General features: G+C 35.7%; 2 protein-coding genes across 2 annotated transcripts in view; both read left to right on the top strand.

The window, feature by feature from the left end:
- The window catches only part of LOC148946319 (uncharacterized), a 134,564-nt gene extending 119,128 nt beyond the window's left edge, over nucleotides 1–15,436 (top strand). The window contains exon 3 of the mRNA XM_089097662.1: nucleotides 15,289–15,436. Within this exon, the coding sequence (XP_088953788.1) occupies nucleotides 15,289–15,436 (148 nt within the window). The remainder of the gene's footprint in view (nucleotides 1–15,288) is intronic.
- LOC148946318 (uncharacterized) lies at nucleotides 15,433–16,440 on the top strand. Its single transcript, XM_089097661.1, has one exon. The coding sequence runs from the start codon at nucleotides 15,433–15,435 to the stop codon at nucleotides 16,438–16,440; it is 1,008 nt and encodes a 335-aa protein (XP_088953787.1).
- Nucleotides 16,441–18,517: the final 2,077 nt, after the last annotated feature.

The raw sequence follows: 18,517 nt of genomic DNA, 5'->3' as shown, positions 1-18,517 counted from the left end.
AATGGTCATTTCTATTTATCATTAAATAAAAAAACTGTTTTTTTTCAAGCAAAAGTAAGCAGCAGTATAAAAAAGTAAAACAAACAGAAATTATTCCAAACATGAGGGAGCTACCCTTCCTCAATTCCTCACTCTTTACCCTCAAGTTTGACTTCTAACCAAAATTCTTAAAGAGTAACTGCTGAAACCGAAGCTCTGTTGAATTGGAATATTGTTTTTTTTAAGACAAGAAAATTCTTTATAATAATAAACGAGGGATTAAGGAGTGTAGGCAGCCTCCTCATGTACGGAATAGTTCCTTATCACTTTAAGTTCTAATGTTACTTCTTATTATTAGAAAAAAACTTGTTTTTTTAAATTTTATCTCTGATCATTTTCAATTAATACTGGCAAATCTCTCTCTATCCCCTCCCCTCTTCGTGGATTATCCTATGAAAAATTACTTCTACCTGGATGGATAACCATAGATCATAGGCCGTCACTCAACACTTTTATTCACTTTCACCAAGGAAATAATTTTAATTTAAAATTCCTCCGGGGTAAAAAAAAAACCTCCTGAACAATACCATCCTCGCCGAAAATTCTTCATGAAATATTTACACTGGAAAATCTTCTTCCTCTCTCCAAAAAAGTTTCCGTATATTTCGCAATGACAAACGCTTTTGGTTGGTAACACTAAACTAAATTAATTTCATTCATTTGGAATCAGCGTAAAATACATTTCTTGTGATGTATCATTTAGAATTTTGGTTACTGTTGGTTCAAGCTGCTCCTTATTTACAGCAGCTCTCTACGAAGAACTGTTTATTTTCCAATAAAGTCAACATAGTAAAACGTTTTTATACTTTACGAAAAGTGTACCCCTTTCAATAGTTTGGCAAAAGATAAAAATGAAAAAGAAGACTAATGAAAGATAGAAAAAAAAGCCTGAACAATTCAATAATGACTTTTGCCCTTTATAGGTAATTGTACCTTCACCATGCAGCGCCTACTATGTACAGGATCTTGTGAATGAGTGTTCCGAAGCTAAATTTAAATACACTTGGAACTTTTTTTAGTTTTAGTTGTGTTTTACACCTTTTTTTGCATATTGCTTGCTTTTTCCCCAAAGAATTTGATAACTGTTCTGCAAAAACGAGTTTTTCTAATGTAAGTAAAGAGCCATAATTCAATAAGCTTTTTCTTTGTAAAATAATTAAATTACCTATTAATATTAGCCTAACTCCTACGAAAAAAACAGAACAAATATTCTTAGAGTTCACCAAAAAAGGACATCAATTGTGAATTGAAGCTCAGGGAAGGTGAGCTAATCGGAAAAAGACCTAAAAAAAATTCAGCTAAAAATCACATAATCCTCAATTTTGACTTAAACTTTACACAGAGTTTGTTTTGGTTGTGATCCCACCATGGTGAATCTTAGAGCCCTGCAAGACCAAAAAATGTCGGATTTTTAACTTTTAACAAATTAATCTTTATCTTAGTTAACCATTTTTACTTATAACTTGTAAACCTGTAAGTTCCACTAACTTAGTTCAATTGAAAAAATACTTACTAGTGATCATTTATCTTGAGCGATTCCGTAGTGAAGTGATATATGTTAACGATATAATTTTCGTTAAGCAGATCCTTAAAGTTTTTGTCTTCGTTCAGCTTCCCCGGTCCTTGAAAAGGTTTGAAACCGTGAATAGCTGCCTTTTCTTGCTCTTTTTGTATTTCATCCAACTTTTTCCGGCCATCTACATCTAATTGCCCATATAAACCTTGATCGGAATAAGATGTAGATTCTGGGATGGGATCAGACCATGTTGCAGCCAAGTTTGCATATTTTTGTACGGGGGCGGAAGTCTGGAGTCACATTCGGCTGAAGCGCCTGTTTCAACAAAATGGGCATTTTTCTGGGCAGGTGGTATAAGGTCTGCTGAACCGACATTTTCCTTTTTATTTGGAGTATTTTCACCAATACTTTTAGTTTTTCTGCAAGATAAAAATAGGAGCCTAGAGAATAAGCTTATGCCAGGGTTTCCTTGTAACTCTACCCTCATTCAATCCAACTCTGTTTAAATCAACCTCTATGCAACTCAAACTGAATTTAATACAACCTCTGCAACAGACTAGGTTAGGTTAAAAGAACATATCCGTTCTTAGGGGTGGAGCAACAGAGTCAGCTGCCCCCGGCGCTACATCTAGGAAGGAGACGCCCGGAGGATTGCCTACTTTGATCGAATTTTTCATTTTAATTCGGCTTTTTTGCTTTTATTTGAGTCGAGAGAGGGGCACTGTAATTAGTTTTGGTACTTGTTAAATATCCAGCACACAATCGAGAAGCGAGTGTGTTATGAATATTTAACAATTACCTTAATTTTTCCCGGGACACCGCCAACCTCAGGGACAGCTCTGTAATAGAGGGGGGATTGCGGCTAATGTTGTTTATAACATTTCAAGGAAAGGTCCTAATAAAATAACAGTAGTCCTATATAATTTATTTTTCCTAATATCATGATCGTATTTATAACAATATAGTGTTGCTTAAGAGTTTAATTCTATCGGTTCTAGGCATTTAACCCCCGAAAAATACCCCCCCCCCCAGACAATACCAGCCCAGAAAATACCCCCATCGCAGAAAATCTACCCCCCTCGCGGAAACAAACCCGTAGAAAATACCCCCTCCCGCGGAAAATACCTCCCGTAGAAAATACCCCCCTCCCGCGCAAAGAGGTATGAAAGGAGTTGCTCCTCCTCATGAAGATGTTGCACTTTACACTAAAGTTTTGACTTTTTATCATTATTCTTTAATAGCGGTTCGTGAAGGAGACTGATTCTTAGTATATAATAATAACGTTTGATCTAAAATTCTAAAAAAAAACTGGAAGGTTCAGAGTAAGGTCTTGAGGAGGAGGCAACCCCTTTCATATACGTAATAATTTCAGTTCATTTTAAAAAGAAAAAAAAAGAAAAAAAAATACCTCGTTTAGGCAGAATGTTGTAGTAGCGGCCACTTGTCTCCATGTTCATTCCAATACATGTCCCTTGCTGTTGAAGCCATGGGAAAGAAAGTTATCAAGATAGGGGTTTAGGAAAAGCCGGTTATAATTGTGTACTGTTCGTTTTGACCTGGCTCTTTATTGGAAGATATGGGTTTTTATAGTTCTTAACATTGGACGTGATCGTCTCTTACTAGGTTGCTAGCTACCGCTGCAACCCGGATTTCTAGCTACCGCTGCAACCCGGATTTCTAGCTACCGATTGGTCCAAGGCAGTTGTGTTAGCCACCAGTCTCTTCGGAGGCGTGGGTTCAAATCTTACCGCTGGTATACCATTATGATTTATGTACAAAAATCAAATATCTTTGAAAAGACTGCAGTATAAAAACACATCAAAAATGCAGTTTTTAGTGGAAAAATTTATTCTCTTTTATAAATAATTTATTTTAGCTACAAAATATTTTTAACCCAATTAATTTCCTTTAAAATGAGTCATTAAACAGCTCTATACGATGTTCCAGTGCTAAGCAATCTGTGGAAAAGAAAAAAAAACATCCCGTTTAGGCAGAATGTTGTGGTAGCTGCCACTTTTCTTGATTTTCAAGGCAATATATTTCCCTTGCTGTTCAAGCCAAGGGACAGAAAGTTTCCTATATAGGGTTTTCAGACAAAGCGGTTCTAATGGTGTACTGTTTGTTTTGATCTTGCTCTTTTTTATGAGCTATGGGTTTTTATAGTTCTTAACATTGGACGTGATAGTCTCTTACTAGGTTGCTAGCTACCACTTCAACCCCGATTTATTTAAAATTTTCAGGAATTATTCTAACTCTAACTAAAATCCTAATTGCTGAGAGTCTAACTTGAAACTCTAGACTCTAAACTATAACTAAACTAAACTATAACTCTAACTAAAGCTGTAAGCTGATATCAAACTAAAACTAAACTAAAAGTCATATCTAAAACTAAACTAAACTATAACTCTAAACTAAACTCTTAACTAAAACTAAACTACAACTCTAAACTAAAACTCTTAACAAAAATTAAACTAAACTATAACTCTTACTATAACTCTAAATTAAAACTCTGAATTCTAAACTAAGACTCTTAACTAAAATTAAACTAAACTATAATTCTAAATAAATCTCTAAGCTAAGACTCTAAACTAAAACTCTTAACTAAAACAAAACTACAACTCTAAACTAAAACTCTTAACTAATACTAAACTAAACTCTAAACTAAAACTCTAAAGTCTAAACTAAAACTCTTAACTAAAATTAAACTAAACTATAATTCTAACTAAGTCTCTAAGCTAAGACTCTAAGCTAAAACTCAAAACTAAAACTCCTATCTGAAAATAAACAACACCTGTAAACTAAAACTCTTAACTAAAATTAAACTAAACTATAACTCTAACTAAAACCTAAGCTAACATTCTAAACTAAAACTCTTAACTAATACTAAACTAACCTAAAAGTGCAATGAAAACTATATACTCTAAACTAAAACTCCTATCTAAAACTAACCAACACCTATAAACTAACATTCTACCTAAACTAAACTATAACTCAAACTAAAACCTAAGCTAACAATCTAAACTAAAACTCTTAACTAATACGAAACTAAACTATAACTCTAAGCTAAGATTCAAAACTAAAACTCCAATATCTAAACTAAAACTCTTAACTAAAACTAAACTAAAACTATAAATCTAACTAAAGATCAAAACTAAAACTGTAAACTAAAACAATAAACACTAAACTAAAATTCTTAAGTATACCTAAACTAGAGATCTAAACTAAATCTTAGAACTAAAACTATAACTTTAACTCTAAAAAAAATCTAAGCTAAGACTCTAAACTAAAACTCTATGTTCTCAACGAAAACTAAACTAAACTATAAATACAAATAAAATTTTAAGCTAACACTCTAAAATAAAACTCTAAACTCTAACTAAAACTCTAAGCTAAGACTCTAAACTATAAACTAAAACTCTTAACTAAAACTAAACTAAACTATAGCTATAACTAAAATTCTAATCTAAGACTAAACTAAAACTCTAGACTAAAGCTCGTAACTAGTATAATTGTAGCTAAAACTCAAAGCTAAAAAAAGACTGAAGCTCTACAATAAAACTGTTAAATAAGAATAAAATATAATTCTCAAATAAAATTATTAACAAAAATTAAACTAAACCATAACTCCACCAAGACCTATAAAATCTAAAATCTAACTCTAAAGTCTCAACAATAACTCTTAACTAAATTTAAACTTAAATATAACTCTAACAAAGACTTTAAGCTAAGACTCTAACTAAAACTCTAAACTAAGACTAAACTAAAACTCTTAACTAAACTACAACTCTAAACTAAAACTCTTAACTAAAACTAAGCTACAACTCTAAAGTAATACTCTTAACTAATACTAAACTAAACTAAAAGTGTAACGAAAAACTCTAAGCTAAGACTCTAGGCTAAAATTCTAAACAAAAACGTTTAGCTAAAACAAAACTACAAGTCCAAAAACACAACTACAACTAAACTAAACTATAACTCTAACTAAAACGGTAAGCTAATAACAAACTAAACCTCTCCGCTAGGGAGGAGGGCTCTTTGGGGGCCCGGGGGGATGGGAGACCCATTTGGGGGGCCCGGGAGGAGGAGAAACTTTGGGGGCAAGGGGGATGGGGAAACCTTTGGAGGGGACTGGGGGAAGAAGTCCCTTTGGGGGCCCGTGGGGAGGGAGGGGGACCCTTTGGGGTTTGGGTAGGGGACCTCACAACACTGTTCAAATGGAACTTGTGTATTATAATGACCACAGAGTTTCACCCCAAATCATATTCTAAAATGTCTCAAACTATTTCGCCCAAAAAATCCCTAAAATGATGTATTAATTTGTTTCGCCCAAATAATCCCCTAAAAGTATTTCTCTGCGTTCCTTTGTTTTGGCATCCCTGCGCTGTCACATTAAAAAAAAACCAGGAAACCCTGTCACGCGTAAAATATATGTAATCTGTCTTGATCACGTATGAAATTCTGAAAAAATATTTCAGTTGTTCCTACTTACACTATTATTGCTTTGATAGAATGTTAATATTTAACTCTCTGACCTAAAGATAAGAGAAACCTTATTTAAAAATAGAATATTAATTTACCTCTCTGACCTAAAGATCGGAGAAGCCATATTTAAAAAATGAAATACCCTCATGTTTCATGTCCCAGTCGATTATGGAAGTCAATTTCTCAGAAATCGTCTCCCCTCGTGTCCTGGTCGAGTATGGAAATCAAATTATCAGGAATATATTAACCCTTAGTGCATCAATAATCTATAAATAAATTATTTAATGTTCGAAGTCGATAGGTCCTCCCTACTAACTGAAACTAAGAAGTGATATTAAAACTTAAAACGAGCATACATTATTCTGTATAATTAGAAAATACTAGGGCAGTGTTTTTTTTTCATTAAATGTTAGTCAAAACCGAAAAAAGATTAAATTTTAAAAAAACACGGTTTTCCGAGGGAAGTAAAGAGTTAAGTTGAAACTTAAAAATGACTAAAATTATTACTTCACAGCTTATTTAATATATATTAATGTAACTAGCACAAATAAACAAACTAATTATGTTGCCCTATACTTTTATGATTATAAAATCTAGCGCTTCACTAAAAACACAAAAAAATATAGGAGTTTTGGTGCAGTAAAAGCAAACCAATAAAGGACACTTTTTATAGAATCAAAATATTCTCAATCCCTTTTCAGATAAAGCAACAATCTATTTTACGATTTTCTTTATTTTTTTTACGTTTAATTGGGTATCACTTCTGCACAATGGCTCAATTTAATGTATGGCTCTTGTTTTGGTTCTTTAAAGGACATATCATTATCAGTTTGTGCACAAGCTCTAATTAAGACCATCTTGACAGTGTTAGGACTATAGACTAGCTTTAGAATTTGTATAATAGCTTGGAATTCACTCTTGTATAGAGAGAAATATATTACCCACTATTGGTATTATAGCTGGTGAGAGCAAAATTCTGCTTGATAAATTAATCCAGTATTTCTGTATGCTGTTTAATTACTTCGCGGTTATTGAAAAATATTTAGATTTAGGATCATGTTTTTAAGATAATGTTAATTTTATACTGAAAGTAACTCATGTCACAACCGGTGTGAGACTGTGAAAAACTTAAATATCCGTTTAGTGTTGTCAAGCTACAAACTCAGTTTTGACTCTCAAATCAATATACTGTTTTTTGTATTTGACTTTTGTGTTTTCAGTAAAGCCCTAGTTTTGTATAATCATAAAAGCACAGAGAAACATAATTACTTGGTTTATTGTACTAGTTATATTATTATATATTAAATAGGCTGTGAAATAATAATTTTTGCAGTTTAGCAGTTCAATGTTCTAAGGTTTTACATATTTGTAATAAAGTTAATTTAATCAAAATCTGAGGGATTGAATAGTAAGTCTTTGGACATTTTTGAACACTTATTCCGTCATTATACTATGATCAGTGTTCTAAGTTCTTGGGTGATATTTTCGTCAAAGTTCTCTCTTCAATGCTCTATTTTGTAATGTCATTTAAGATCTTAGCAATTAACTATAGCTGAAATTAGGCATAATTTTAATGCATATTTAACGAATATAGGAGGCAAATTGTCTGTCCCCAATTGACGCCCCTGCAAAGAAATATAAATTAGATATATTTTAAAATCCTTCTAATTATTAGCCGCTCTTAATCCCAGTTCCAAGCTATCCATGGAAAGGAAAAAAAAAATATCCCGTTTAGGCAGAAAGTTGTAGTAGCTGCCACTTTTCTTGATTTTCATGCCAAAATATTTGCCTTGCTGTTCAACCCAAGGGACAGAAAGTTTCCTATACAGGGGTTTCGGACCAGGCAGTTCTAATGGTGTACTTCTTGTATTGATCTGACTCTTTTTTTTAGGAGCTATGGGTTTTTATTTTTCTCAAAATTGGGCGTGATCGTCTCTTACTAGGTTGCTTTCTACCGATTAGTCCAAGGCACTGGTATTAGCCACCAGTCTCTTCGGAGGCGTGGGTTCACATCTTACCGCTGGTATACGATTATGATTTATGTACAAAAATCAAATATCTTTGAAAAGACTGCAGAATGAAAAGACATCAAAAATGCAGTTTTTAGTGGAAAAATGTATTCTCTTTTAGAAATTTTTTATTTTAGTTACAAAAGTTTTTTAACCCAATTAATTTCCTTTAAAATGAGTCATTGAACAACTCTCTACAATGTTCCAGTGCCAAGCTATCCGTGGAAAGGAAAAAGAAAAAAAAATATCCCGTTTAGGCAGAATGTTGTAGTAGCTGCCACTTTTCTTGATTTTCAAGCCAATATATTTCCCTTGCTGTACAAGCCAAGGGACAGAAAGTTTCCTTTATAGGGGTTTCGGACAAGGCGGCTCTAATGGTGTACTTTTTGTTTTGATCTGACTTTCTTTTAGGAGCTATGGGTTTTTATATTTCTTAACATTGGACGTGATCGTCTCTTACTAGTTTGCTAGCTACCGATCGGTCCAAGGCACTGGTGTTAGCCACCAGTCTCTTTAGAAGCGTGGGTTCAAATCTTACCGCTGGTATAAGATTATGATTTATGTACAAAAATCAAATATCTTTGAAAAGACTTGCAGCGGATTGCAGCGGTAGCTAGCAACCTAGTAAGAGACGATCACATCCAGTGTTAAGAAATATAAAAACCCAAAGCTCCTAAAAAAAGAGTCAGATCAAAACAAAAAGTACACCATTAGAACCGCCTTGTCCAAAACCCCTATTAAGGAAACTTTCTGTCCCTTGACTTGAACAGCAAGGGAAATATATTGGCTTGAAAATCAAGAAAAGTGGCAGCTACTACAACATTCTGCCTAAACGGGATAATTTTTTTTCTTTTTTTTTCTTTTCCACGGATAGCTTGGCACTGGAACATTGTAGAGAGTTGTTCAATGGCACATTTTAAAGGAAATTAACTGGGTTAAAAATCTTTTGTAACTAAAACAAATTATTTCTAAAAGAGAATAAATTTTGCCACTAAAAACTGAATTTTTGATGTCTTTTCATACTGCAGTCTTTTCAAAGATATTTGATTTTTGTACATAAATCATATACGTATACCAGCGGTAAGATTTGAACCCACGCCTCCGAAGAGACTGGTGGCTAATGTCAGTGCCTTGGACCAATCGGTACTAACAATCGGGGTTGAAGAGGTAGCCAGCAACCTAGTAAGAGACGATCAAGTCCAATGTTAAGAACTATAAAAACCCATAGCTCCTAACAAAAGAGTCAGATCAAAACAAAAAGTACACCATTAGAACCGCCTTGTCCGAAACCCCTCTAAAGTAAACTTTCTGTCCCTTGGTTTGAACAACAAGGGAAATATATGGACTTGAAAATCAAGAAAAGTGGCAGCTACTACAACATTCTGCCTAAATGGGATATTTTTTTTCTTTTCCACGGATAGCTTGGCACTGGAACATCGTAGAGGGTTGTTCAATGGCTCATTTTAAAGGAAATTAATTAGGTTAAAAATATCTTGTAACTAAAATAAATTATTCCTAAAAGACAATAAATTTTTCCACTAAAAACTGCATTTTTGATGTCTTTTCATACTGCAGTCTTTTCAAAGATATTTGATTTTTGTGCATAAATCATAATCGTATACCAGCGGAAAGATTTGAACCCACGCTTCTAAAGAGACTGGTGGCTAACACCAGTGCCTTGGACCGATCGGTAGCTAGCAAACTAGTAAGAGACGATCAAATCCAATGTTAAGAAATATAAAAACCCGTAACTCCTAAAAGAAAGTCAGATCAAAACAAAAAGTACACCATTAGAACCGCCTTTTCCGAAACCTCTATAAAGGTAATTTTCTGTTCCTTGGCTTGAACAGCAAGGGAAATATATTGGCTTGAAAATCAAGAAAAGTGGCAGCTACTACAACATTCTGCCTAAACGGGATATTTTTTTTTCTTTTTTCTTTTCCACGGATAGCTTGGCACTGGCACATTGTAGAGAGTTGTTCAATGACTCATTTTAAAGTAAATTCATTGGGTTAAAAATCTTTTGCAACTAAAATAAAATATTTCTAAAAGAGAATAAATTGTTCCACTAAAAACTGCATTTTTGATGTCTTTTCACACTGCAGTCTTTTCAAAGATATTTGATTTTTGTCCATAAATCATAATCGTATACCAGCGGTAAGATTTGAACCAACGCCTCCAAAGAGACTGGTGGCTAATACCAGTGCCTTGGACTAATCAGTCGCTAGCAACCTAGTAAGAGACGATCACGCCCAATTTTAATAAATATAAAAGCCCATAGCTCCTAAAAATAGAGTCCGATCAAAACAAAAAGTACACCATTAGAACTGCCTGGTCCGAAACCCCTGTATAGGAAACTTTCTGTCCCTTGGGTTGAACAGCAAGGCAAATATTTTGGCATGAAAATCAAGAAAAGTGGCAGCTACGGCAACTTTCTGCCTAAACGGGATATTTTTTTTTCCTTTCCATGGATAGCTTGGAACTGGAACATCGTAGAGAGTTGTTCAATGGCTCATTTTAAAGGAAAATAATTGGGTTCAAAATCTTTTGTAATATCATAAAGAACGACCTCTTGCCTATACTAAATTTTATAGGTCACTTAACTATAGTATAGGGTAGTAAATTTTTATTTAAGGTCAATATATTAAAATTTTCGATTATCCGGGTTGCAGCGGTAGCTAGCAACCTAGCAAGAGACGATCACATCCAGTGTTAAGAAATATAAAAACCCAAAGCTCCTAAAAAAAAGAGTCAGATCAAAACAAAAAGTACACCATTAGAACCACCTTGTCCGAAACCCCTATAAAGGAAACTTTTTGTCCCTTGACTTGAACAGCAAGAGAAATATATTGGCTTGAAAATCAAGAAAAGTGGCAGCTAATACAACATTCTGCCTAAACTGGATATTTTTTTTTTCTTTTTTTTTTCTTTTCCACGAATAGCATGGCACTGGAACATTGTAGAGAGTTGTTCAATGGCTCATTTTAAAGGAAGTTAATTGGGTTAAAAATCTTTTGTAACTAAAACAAATTAATTCTAAAAGAGAATAAATTTTGCAACTAAAAACTGCATTTTTGATGTCTTTTTATATTGCAGTCCTTTAAAAGATATTTGATTTTTTTACATAAATCATAATGGTAAACCAGCAGTAAGACTTGAACCAATGCCTCCAAAGAGACTAGTGGCTAACACCACTGCCTTGGATCGATCGGTACTAACAATCGGGGTGGAAGCGGTAGCCAGCAACCTAGTAAGAAACGATCAAGTCCAATGTTAAGAACTATAAAAACCCATAGCTCCTAAAAAAGAGTCAGATCAAAACGAAAAGTACACCATTAGAACCCCCTTGTCCGAAACCTCTTTAAAGTAAACTTTCTGTCCCTTGGTTTGAACAACAAGGGAAATATAAAGACATCATTTTCGATGTCTTTTCATACTGCAGTCTTTTCAAAGATATTTGATTTTTGTACATAAATCATAATCGTATACCAGCGGTAAGATTTGAACCAACGCCTCCAAAGAGACTGGTGGCTAATACCAGTGCCTTGGACTAATCGGTAGCTAGCAACCTAGTAAGAGACGATCACGCCCAATTTTAATAAATATAAAAGCCCATAGCTCCTAAAAATAGAGTCCGATCAAAACAAAAAGTACACCATTAGAACTGCCTCGTCCGAAACTCATATATAGGAAACTTTCTGTCCCTTGGGTTGAACAGCAAGGGAAATATATTGGCATGAAAATCAAGAAAAGTGGCAGCTACTACAACTTTCTGCCTAAACGGGATATTTTTTTTCCTTTCCATGGATAGCTTGGAACTGGAACATCGTAGAGAGTTGTTCAATGGCTCATTTTAAAGGAAATTAACTGGGTTAAAAATCTGTTGTAATATAATAAAGAACGACCTCTTGCCTATACTAAATTTTATAGGTCACTTAACTATAGTATAGGGTAGTAAATTTTTATTTAAGGTCAATATATTAAAATTTTCGATTATCCGGGTTGCAGCGGTAGCTAGCAACCTAGCAAGAGACGATCACATCCAGTGTTAAGAAATATAAAAACCCAAAGCTCCTAAAACAAGAGTCAGATCAAAACAAAAAGTACACCATTAGAACTGCCATGTCCGAAACCCCTATAAAGGAAATTTTTTGTCCCTTGGCTTGGCTACTACTGCTACAACATTCTGCTTAAATGGGATTTTTTTTTCTTTTCCACGGATAGCTTGGCACTGGAACATCGTAGAGAGTTGTTCAATGTCTCATTTTAAAGGAAATTAGTTAGGTTAAAAACCTTTTGTAACTAAAATAAATTCTTTCTAAAAGAGAATAATTTTTTCCACTAAAAACTGCATTTTTGTTGTCTTTTCATACTGCAGTCTTTTAAAAGATATTTGATTTTTGTGCATAAATCATAATGGTAAACCAGCGGTAAGATTTGAACCCACGCCTCCGAAGAGACTGGTGGCTAATACCTTGGACCAATCGGTAGCTAGAAATCGGGGTTGAAGCGGTAGCTAGCACCCTAGTAAGAGACGATCACGTCCAATGTTAAGAACTATAAAAACCCATAGCTCCTAAAAAAGAGTCAGATCAAAACGAAAAGTACACCATTAGAACCGCCTTGTCTGAAATCCCTCTAAAGTAAACTTTCTGTCCCTTGGTTTGAACAACAAGGGAAATATATGGACTTGAAAATCAAGAAAAGTGGCAGCTACTACAACATTCTGCCTAAATGGGATATTTTTTTTTCTTTTCCACGGATAGCTTGGCACTGGAACATCGTAGAGAGTTGTTCAATGGCTCATTTTAAAGGAAATTAGTTAGGTTAAAAATCTTTTGTAACTAAAAGAAATTATTTCTAAAAGAGAATAATTTTTTCCACTAAAAACTGTATTTTTGATGTCTTTTCATACTGCAGTCTTTTCAAAGATATTTGTCCATAAATCATAATCGTATACCAGCGGTAAGATTTGAACCCACGCTTCCAAAGAGACTGTTGGCTAACACCAGTGCCTGGGACCGATCGGTAGCTAGCAAGCTAGTAAGAGACGATCACGTCCAATGTTAAGAAATATAAAAACCCATAGCTCCTAAAAAAAAAAATAAGATCAAAACAAAAAGTACACCATTAGAACCGCCTTGTCCGAAACCCCTATAAAGAAAACTTTCTGTCCCTTGGCTTGAACAGCAAGGGAAATATATTGGCTTGAAAATCAAGAAAAGTGGCAGCTACTACAAAATTCTGCCTAAACGGGATATTTTTTTTCTTTTTTTTTCTTTTCCACGAATAGCTTGGCACTGGAGCATTGTAGAGAGTTGTTCAATGGCTCATTTTAAAGGAAATTAATTGGGTTAAAATTGGGTTAAGAACTATAAAAACCCATAGCTCCTAACAAAAGTGTCAGATCAAAACAAAAAGTACACTATTAGAACCGCCTTGTCCGAAACCCCTATAAAGGAAACTTTCTGTCCCTTGGCTTGAACAACAAGGGAAATATATTGGCTTGAAAATCAAGAAAAGTAGCAGCTACTACAACATTCTGCCTAAATGGGATATTTTTTTTTTCCACGGATAGCTTGGCACTGGAACATCGTAGAGAGTTGTTCAATGGCTCATTTTAAAGAAAATTAGTTAGGTTAAAAATCTTTGGTAACTAAAATAAATTATTTCTAAAAGAGAATTATTTTTTCCACTAAAAACTGCATTTTTGATGTCTTTTCATACTGCAGTCTTTTCAAAGATATTTGATTTTTGTACATAAATCATTATCGTATACCAGCGGTAAGATTTGAACCCACGCTTCCAAAGAGACTGGTGGATAACAACAGTGCCTTGGACCGATCTGTAGCTAGCAAGCTAGTAAGAGACGATCACGTCCAATGTTAAGAAATATAAAAACCCATAGCCCCTAAAAAAAGTCAGATCAAAACAAAAAGTACACCATTAGAACCGCCTTGTCCGAAACCCCTATATAGGAAACTTTCTGTCCCTTGGCTTGAACAGCAATGGAAATATATTGGCTTGAAAATCAAGAAAAGTGGCAGCTACTACAACATTCTGCCTAAACGGGATATTTTTTTTTCTTTTTTTTTCTTTTCCACGGATAGCTTGGCACTGGAACATTGTAGAGAGTTGTTCATTGGCTCATTTTAAAGGAAATTAACTGGGTTAAAAATCTTTTATAACTAAAATAAATTATTTCTAAAGGAGAATAAATTTTTCCACTAAAACCTACATTTTTGATGTCTTTTTATACTGCAGACTTTTCAAAGATATTTGATTTTTGTACATAAATCACAATCGTATACCAGCGGTAAGATTTGAACTCACGCCTCCAAAGAGACTGGTGTCCAAAACCAGTGCCTTGGACCAATCGGTCGCTAGCAATCGGGGTTGAAGCGGTAGCTAGTAATCCAGGCTGCAGCGGTAGCTAGCAACCTAGTAAGAGACGATCACGTCCTATGCTAAGAACTATAAAAACCCATAGTTCCTAACAAAGGAGTCAGATCAAAACAAAAAGTACACCATTAGAACCGCCTTGTTCGAAACCCCTGTATAGTAAACTTTGTGTCCCTTGGATTGAACAGCAAGGGAAATATATTGGCTTGAAAATCAAGAAAAGTGGCAGCTACTACAACATTCTTCCTAAACGGGATATTTTTTTCTTCTTTCTTTTCCACAGATAGCTTGGCACTGGAACATCGTAGAAAGTTTTTCAATAGCTCATCCTAAAGGAAATTAATTGGGTTAAAAATCTAAAGTAACTAAAATAAATTATTTCTAAAAGAGAATAAATTTTTCCACCAAAAACTGCATTTTTGATGTCTTTTCACACTGCAGTCTTTCAAACATAATCGTATACCAGCGGTAAGATTTGAACCCACACCTCCGAAGAGACTGGTGGCTAACATCAGTGCCTTGGACCACTCGGCCAGGGTGCGTTTCATAATTTGGGTTGCAGCAGTAGCTAGCAACCTAGTAAGAGACGATCAGTCCAATGCTAAGAAATATAAAAACCCAAAACTCCTAAACATAGAGTCAGATCAAAGCAAAAGTACATCATTAGAACTACCTTGTCTGAAAACTTACTAGATAAATAATGAATGTCGTCATAGTTTTATATTATTATAATAAAAAGATCGAACTCTTCCCTATACTAACTTGCATAGGCAACTTCACTATAGTTAAGATTACCGTATTTATATTATACATATATTATAACTGTATTATATTATACAGTTCGGGATCGGACAGATCAACGGCAGAGGAGAACGACTCACTGAATTCTGCCGAGATAACGAGCTTTTTATCACAAACACAATGTTCAAGCACAGACGAAAGAGAAAAGTCACGTGGTGGTCCCCCAATGGAAGGACTGCCAACATGATAGATTACATACTGGTATCCAGCCGATGGAAATCTTCATTCACAGACACAGTGACGCTAGGAGGTGGGGACTTTGATTGTGATCACAATCTCCTCATGTCATCGCTTCGCTTAAGATTAAAGGCCGTTGTCAAGCTGAAACAAAAAGTTCCAAGATTCCGGATAGAAGCCCTTAAAGACCTTAAGATGAGACAAGAGTACAGAATGCAGCTCAACGAACGACTGTCAAAGACCTTGCAAGAAACACCTGATCTGCTGAGTCCAGCCGACATCGATCTACTTGTTTCGCAAAGCAGCCTGGCCGTATGCGAGACAGCTGAGCTCGTCCTCGGCCGTAAATCTGCAGAAGACAAGCCATGGATTACCCAGGAGATTATTGATATGTGTACCGAGAAACGAACTCTCCAAAACAAGCAAGATCGAAAAAGCAAGGATAGATTCAAAAACCTTAAACGTCAAATTGAGAAGAAAACCCGCCAAGCACTAAAAGACATAATTATTGAAAAATGTCGGCAGTGTGAGGAGGACTCCCGTAGGGGTAACTCACACCTCATGTTCAAACGTGCTAGAGAGCTGACAAACCGCAAGGAAGCGAAGTGCCTCGATCTCTTAGATAAAAATGGACACAAAATCACTACTTGTGCCGGAATCCGAGATCGCTGGAAAGAATACTTCCAGGAAAAGCTTAATCTCACAGTAAACCCAGATCCTGAAGTGCTTCTAAAGTTCCCAGCACACAGAGATGAGGAAACACCCCCACCACCCTTAAGGTCAGAAGTAGAAGCCGCACTCAAATCCCTCAAGTCAAATAAGGCACCCGGAATAGACGGTATACAGTCAGAACTAATAAAAGTGGAATCTGATATCGTCGTTGATGTGTACCACAAAATAGTAACAGCTGTATGGGAAATAAAATACTTCCCTGAGTCTTGGTCGAAATCTGTCATAGTGCCCTTGCACAAGAAAGGATCTAAAAGTAAATGCGACAACTACAGACCCATATAGCTTACTTGCCAACCAGCTAAAGTCCTTAAGAAAATTCTCCTTGATCGGATTAGAAACCTGACAAGACACGTAATCCCTGAATATCAAGCTGGCTTCCGTCAAAACCGATCCACCATAGACCAAATTTTTGTGATAAGACAGATTATGGAAAGATACCTGGAATTCGGGAAAGAGCTATACCAGCTGTTTATCGATTTCAAACATGATTTCGAACTAATTTGGCGAGATGGCCTATGGCACATCCTGTCACACTACGGTATTCTCACTGACATTATTGACGTTGTCAAGAGCATGTACAAGAAGTCGAGAAGCATGGTGAAGACCAGCGAATGCTTTACTGAAAAATTCTCAACCTCTTCAGGTGTGCTGCAAGGATGCCTACTCTCCCCCACTCTGTTCTGCCTATTCCTGAATGATGTACTGGCACTGGTGCCCAATGACACGGGAGCACTCATAAGTGGACACCTCTTTGACTTGCTTGCATACGCCGATGACATTAATCGCCTAAGCGAACAACTAGAGGAACTGCAATCAAGCGCTAACGATATTGATCATGCAGCTAGTTCCTTAGGGATGAAAATCAATGCTAACAAGACAAAAGCCATGAAAGTAACGCGGCCTATAGATACAGGCCTTCAACCCAGCAAAATTATGATCCAGGGGTAAGAGATCGTGTGGGTTGACCTTTTTGTTTACCTAGGTTGTTCGCGGACTTCCAAACACGACTCCTCAAAAGACATTAAACGACGCCTTGCCCTTGCCTCAGCATGCTTCAAGTCATTGCGATCGATCTGGAAAAACAAACATCCGTTGCTGAAACTAAAAACACGCCTTTTTCGAGCTCTTGTGGTTCCAGAAGCAACGTACGGAGCAGAGACATGGAACCTGAAAGCAGAAGACAAACGCGGGTTTGCGGCCTTTGAAACAAAATACCTCAGGAAGCTTTCTTGCATCATCTACCTTGACCGAATATCAAATAAACAACTATTGTCTTTACTCAACTACTCCCAGACCCTCATGCAGACCATCCAGTTTCACAGCTTCGATGGTTAGGCCACGTTCAGCGGATTTCCCTAGCCCAACTTCCAAAAACTGCGTTTGAAGGACGGATTAATGCCTCCCGCCCAAAAGGACGACCTCCCAAGCGCTGGAGGGAAAACTTTTCCAGCCATCCCCTGTCGGTACTCCTTCGGACTGCAGCGAACAGGGAATCGTATAAGAAGCTTTGCCATAGTTCTGTCAGAGGAGAAGCCCCGAGTCGGCCAATCCGGCCGGATGGGAGTTAAGTAAGTAAGTAAGTATTATACATCATTATAAATTATGAAAGGTTCAAATGTTCGAAGATTATAGAGTTAAAAATTTTTCTAGTAAGAGACGATCACGTCCAATGTTAAGAACTATAAAAACCGATAGCTCCTAACAAAAGAGTCAGATCAAAACACAAAGTACACCATTAGAACCGCCTTGTCCAAAGCCCCATTAAAGGAAACTTTCTGTCCCTTGGCTTGAACAACAAGGAAAATATATTGACTTGAAAATCGAGAAAAGTGGCAGCTACTACAACATTCTGCTTAAATGGGATTTTTTTTTCTTTTCCACGGATAGCTTGGCACTGAAACATCGTAGAGAGTTGTTCAATGGCTCATTTTAAAGGAAATTAGTTAGGTTAAAAACCTTTTGTAACTAAAACAAATTATTTCTAAAAGAGAATAATTTTTTCAATTAAGAACTGCATTTTTGATGTCTTTTCATACTGCAGTCTTTTCAAAGATATTTGATTTTTGTACATAAATAATAATCGTATACCAGCGGTAAGATTTGAACCTACGTTTCCGAAGAGACTGGTGGCTAATACCAGCGCCTTGGACCACTCGGCCACGCTGAAACTCATAAATATATATGTGAATCCAGGTTGTAGCAGTAACCTAGTAAGAGACGATTAGTCCAATTCTAAGAAATATAATAACCCGGAACTCCTAAAAATAGTGTCAGATCAAAACAAAAATACATCATTAGAACCACCTTGTCTGAAACCCTACCAGATAAATAATGAATGTCGTCATAGTTTATTAGAGCT

This window comes from Artemia sp. Qi Xiang Cuo, chromosome 12, assembly GCF_049724085.1.
Source record: "Artemia sp. Qi Xiang Cuo chromosome 12, ASM4972408v1, whole genome shotgun sequence".
In the NCBI taxonomy this organism is placed as follows: domain Eukaryota; kingdom Metazoa; phylum Arthropoda; class Branchiopoda; order Anostraca; family Artemiidae; genus Artemia; species Artemia sp. Qi Xiang Cuo.
The sequence above is the reverse complement of the archived record's forward strand: the minus strand, read 5'-3'. Positions and strand labels throughout refer to the sequence as shown.

Coding starts and splice junctions, on each gene's coding strand:
- LOC148946318 (XM_089097661.1), top strand. CDS start 15,433: ATGATAGATTACATACTGGTATCCAGCCGATGGAAATCTTCATTCACA.